At 30.6% G+C, this 4,798-nt stretch overlaps 2 protein-coding genes across 2 annotated transcripts; both read right to left on the reverse strand.

The window, feature by feature from the left end:
- Positions 1–553: 553 nt before the first annotated feature.
- LOC138340432 (uncharacterized) lies at positions 554–2,000 on the reverse strand. The gene is made up of 3 exons (XM_069292160.1): positions 1,874–2,000; positions 1,437–1,519; positions 554–1,270 (listed from the first exon to the last, which is right to left on the reverse strand). Exons 1-3 carry the CDS (start codon positions 1,998–2,000, stop codon positions 554–556), a joined length of 927 nt encoding a protein of 308 aa, XP_069148261.1.
- Positions 2,001–2,202: 202 nt separating this feature from the next.
- On the reverse strand, positions 2,203–4,798 carry LOC104644998 (L10-interacting MYB domain-containing protein-like). Its single transcript, XM_019211351.3, has 2 exons — positions 3,042–4,798; positions 2,203–2,949 (listed from the first exon to the last, which is right to left on the reverse strand). The coding sequence occupies exons 1-2, from the start codon at positions 3,357–3,359 to the stop codon at positions 2,467–2,469; spliced, it is 801 nt and encodes a 266-aa protein (XP_019066896.1). The 5' UTR covers positions 3,360–4,798; the 3' UTR covers positions 2,203–2,466.

Raw genomic sequence — 4,798 nt, forward strand, 5'->3', positions numbered from 1 at the left:
TTGAATAAAAGTGCTGAAGTTAAAAAAAAGTTGTTGATGTGTTTGGCAAATAAGTGCTGATAAATAGCTTTTTAAATCGAAATGTCTGAAATGCCCTTAAAGCTGTTAACATAATAAAAGTTAATTAATTTATATTTTACAGCCATAAATAATTATATTTTGCTATCATTCACAATTTTTTTCTCATTACAAATTATGTATAAGAGGAATATAAACTTATTATAGATTTTAAAGATATTTAATTTAAATAGATCAAAGAACGATTTAAGATTTATTTTAGTTTCATCCATAGGTAATAATAATTGTCTATCATTCATATATTTTTTTATTATCACAAATTATTTATAAGAGGAATATAAATTTTAATATAAGTTATATGTGCAACTTATTTTACATTTTAATAATATATAATTTGAATAGTGTCTATCATCCACATACTTCTTTATCAACAAATTACTTATAAGAAGAATACTTCATATTTCAAAAATAAGTTGTTTGATTCAAATACAAATATCAAAATAAAAGAGAACACTTTACTAACATAAAAGTAACATCAAACGTTACCAATTTCATTAGCAATCATGTCACGAAGTCCCGTCCAATAAGTATCATTTTGTTCTTCCATGTTGTTTTCTTCATCGTTAGTGTTTGAACTTGAGCCAAATTCGGAGTCAACTGATGGAATATATCTCTCATCCTCAGCCGTTTGAAATGCATCATCCACATTGCATTTTTGTTTGATATAATTGTGAATGGCCATAGTAGCAAGTACGATGTCCCTTTGAGTATCAATATTATAATAAGGCATATCTCGCAAAATAGACCACCTTGCTTTCCAAACACCAAATGTACGCTCTACTATATTTCTACATGAAGAATGCATATAATTAAATTTTTCAATGTGTCCTCTTGGCTCACGCAATTGACTTGTTGCACCACGACGAAAGTCGGGAAGATGATATCTCACATTGTCTCCTTTGTATGGAGCCATATATCCCTTCATATGTGCATATCCTGCATCCACTAAATAATATTTGTTTCCTAAAGGATGTGGAAAGTTAAGTTCTTTTCTACGAAGAGCCTCACCAAATATACGACTATCATGAGCCGCTCCTTCCCACTCAGCCCATGCAAATGTAAAACACATATTAAAATCCACAACGGCAAGAATATTTTGAGTCGGATAACCTTTGCGTCCAATATAAGGTATTTGTTGATCTTGTGGCAATCTAGCTTTGACATGTGTGCCATCAAGTGCTCCAATACAATCCTAAAAAAATAGGCATGTGAACTAAATAAATATAACAAGTAATACTAAAAAAATATAGGAGTTAATATTTTAAAAGATCACTCGACTTTCACAATTTATTTAATAAAGTCATTGACCTTTTTAAGATATTAACTCAAAATATAGCAAATTAAAAGTTGTTACTTACCTTAAAAAAAGGCAAATATCGCTCGTTACATGGCTTGTGAGCTCCAACACCATCATTATAATTCAAATGTGGTTTAATAATGTCTCTTGCAAGTTTAGAAACGGCTTTTAAAACACTATGAAAGTGTCTATGGACCGTCTCCCCCGAATGTTGAAAGATATCTTGTATCATTCGGTTTCCCGCTCCATGTGCACAAGTCATTAAGAACATGCCTAACATTTCATTTATGGACATTCCACGGGTGGGCTTAAGTCCATATTTTTCTTCTAAATCTTTGGATAGATTAACAAACACCACCTTCTTTAACCGAAAATTTTCATAACAACGAGTTTCATTTCCTTGTAATATCTCTTGAATAAATATATATCTGGAACTCTTTGATGTACGACAAGGTTTTTTGAATAAGTATTTTTCATAATACATTAAAATGTATTTACCTGCTATCCGGCATAGAGACATCCATTCTTTCTCGTTTTGCTCTCTCCTACTTTGTTCTAGTTCTTCATCTTCTTCATCTAACAAATCACTTAAATGAGGTGATATGGTAAAGTCCAAATCCTTCATTTAACTACAAATAAAAATATCTTCAATTAAAAAAAATCAAAAGTATAAAAGTTTCATTATTTCACAAGTAATGACACATATTTTTACTTGCTTACTTTTACATAAATTCAACATAACAAACACTTATATGTAAATTCAACACAACATATACATTTACATAAATTCAACATAACAAACATATTTATATAAATTAAAACTTCACTTAAAATAAATTAACCATACAATGATAATGTCCAAAACAAAATCCAAGATAATAAAAAAAGTTCATGCGTACAAGCATAATGTCAAACATAAAAGAATAAATTACTTTTTCAATAACAATACATTTTCACACTTTCTTAAGGTATAACTCATAGTTATACTCCATCCAAGACTTTCGAACTTCATCCGTAGGCATCTGAAGAAACACTTGTCGAATGTCTTTTTTAAGAAACATGTTCACAAAGTAGTTGTACATTTCACCCCTTTAAAAAATATTGGGAATATTTGCCAAAAAATCCATACACTTATCAATGGTGGGATCATCTACCGCATGAGATGTAGCAGTACTTTTGTTAGACATTAACTCTAGTAAAGATTGCATATCTTCTTTCATTGATGCAGCTGTAGATTTTGTCTTACTTTTTTTCACTTGATTACTAGTTCCAATACCATCAGTTGAATTTGGTCTTTTTATTGATGGTTTAGGAATCATAGAAGAATTCCTCTCTTCTGGATCATCACTTTCATCACCCCCTTCATTATTAGTATTAATGAAGTGCTCCATATCATCATTATCAATACCATTTTGTCTTTCTTCGTCACAATCTACCTCACTTTCAAAAAATTGGGATTGATTTGAGGCATGTGCTCTTTCCCCCGTAGCAACAATATCAGAAAATAATGCATCATAGCGAAACCATATCAGTGAAAGATCCTTATTCCTAAATTTTCTATATCGAACATCCTCCTATAACAAAAAATGAAACAACAAATTTAAGTAAGTAAAAATGTAACTTTAAAATAAATAAAAAGATATATAAAACAACGTGAAAATTGTACCTTAATTTTTCGCTTCCACCAATCATCATCTGCCATAATTGTATTTTTAGTGGCATCCCATCCTATACCTGTATCTCCTCTCGTCAATTGCTTAAAAAGAGTCCACTCAGCTTTCATGCCATCCCAACGATTTTTCATTTGTATTTTTGTATAACGTCTTCCCGTTTTTTCATTGAATGCTTTAATCGTATTTTTCCATCCATCTTTAGATAAATGAGTGTTTGGTCTATTTCCTTTCCTAATCTCTAATTCACATAACTCTATAAATTTGAGATGAGCATCATTATCCCACTTAGCATTAGTTTGTGTTTCAGACATGGTGTAATTGATCTGAAGATGAAACTGATAAGAAAATTTAAAATAACATTAAACTAGTTCAAAGATAAAATAGAAGGAGCACATTTAAGATTCGTTGGTTCGAGAACAAATTATCTTAAAATAATTTCACTATAAATTATCTTAAAATCCCGAATAACCTATTTTATAATTTTATTTCAATTAAATATGAAATAAACTCAAACTAAAATTAATCCCGATATTAGTAGGAAAGGGATTCCTAAGCCTATTAGGATTTGATATATCAAAACCTACCACAATTGTAATATGTACTATATATATAAATACTCATATACTTTCATATACTTTGACTAACAAAAACAAGTGGTTATTACAATAGAAAAAGAAACACAAAAACTCTAGAGAGAGAAAAATGGCCTATTGTTGTATTTCCTCACTTATGCAAACTCTTAAGCAACTCTTGCAAGCTAAATCACCTTTGATTTGTGAAAGTTTTATACAACAACATGTTGAATCTTCTTATCAAAGTCTATGTACTCTTCAAGTTTTTCTTGAGGATACAACAAATGAAGCCAATGATATTGAAAATCTCAAAATTTTAGAAAATAAGATCAAAGATGTAGTCTACAAAGCAGAAGATAGAGTTGATTCATGCTTAACAAACATAATTCTAGCTCAAAATGAAGACGATCGCGAAAAGGCTTGTAAATTCTTCAATGAAGAATTACAACAAATATGGCTTCTCTTCTTCTCAAATATGGCTCATAATGAGGTATTACTAACAAATATGGTGAAGGAAACAGAATGTCATTCTTCATTAAAAGGATGAAGAATTAACACTAGCTATACACAGAAAACAGAACATCAATTCGGAAGTTATATTTTCAAAATTAAAACACAAAACAGGAGCAATGGAGAAACCATGTATGGAATCCATTAATAACAAAGAAAAAGGTAGAAGAAGAGTCGGAGGCAGCACAAAAATCAATATTAAAATGGACAAAATAGAACGAAAACGAAAGAGGCAGAAGAAGAACAACTTACTTGATAAAGAGAAGAAGAAGAAGAAGCAGCCGAAACTTTGGAGAAGAAGAAGAAGCAGCCGAAACTTTGGAGAAGAACAAGCAGTTCAGCAGCTGCCAAGCGTGAGAATGAAAAATGGAAAAATGGAAGAGAATGTTAGGGTTAAGGATGGGTAATTTGGGTATTATATAAAAATATTAAGGGCAAAAGGGTAAAAGTACGGTCAACTTAAAGCAGCTTATAAGCTGGGGAAAAAAAAAGCACCCCTACCCCAGCTTTTAACTTTTGGCTTAAAATAAGTTTTTTTTAACTTAAAATAAGTTATTTTGAAACTTGCCAAACAGTCAAATAAGTCAAAAACCAGCTTTTAAGTCAGTTTGACCAGCTTAAAAGCTGAGCCAAACAGGCTCTAATTTCCTTAAGGGAACACTGTGCAT

Source organism: Solanum lycopersicum, chromosome 12, assembly GCF_036512215.1.
Source record: "Solanum lycopersicum chromosome 12, SLM_r2.1".
NCBI classification, from domain to species: domain Eukaryota; kingdom Viridiplantae; phylum Streptophyta; class Magnoliopsida; order Solanales; family Solanaceae; genus Solanum; species Solanum lycopersicum.

What these genes read in the sequence shown, in the direction of transcription:
- LOC104644998 (XM_019211351.3), bottom strand. Translation starts at nt 3,359, where the DNA reads ATGTCTGAAACACAAACTAATGCTAAGTGGGATAATGATGCTCATCTC. An exon ending in GGTGGAAGCGAAAAATTAAG is followed by an intron (nt 2,950 to 3,041) that starts GTACAATTTTCA and finishes TTTTTGTTATAG; the next exon opens with GAGGATGTTCGATATAGAAA.
- LOC138340432 (XM_069292160.1), bottom strand. Translation starts at nt 2,000, where the DNA reads ATGAAGGATTTGGACTTTACCATATCACCTCATTTAAGTGATTTGTTA. An exon ending in GTCTCTATGCCGGATAGCAG is followed by an intron (nt 1,520 to 1,873) that starts GTAAATACATTT and finishes AACTTGCAAGAG; the next exon opens with ACATTATTAAACCACATTTG. An exon ending in GATATTTGCCTTTTTTTAAG is followed by an intron (nt 1,271 to 1,436) that starts GTAAGTAACAAC and finishes CTATTTTTTTAG; the next exon opens with GATTGTATTGGAGCACTTGA.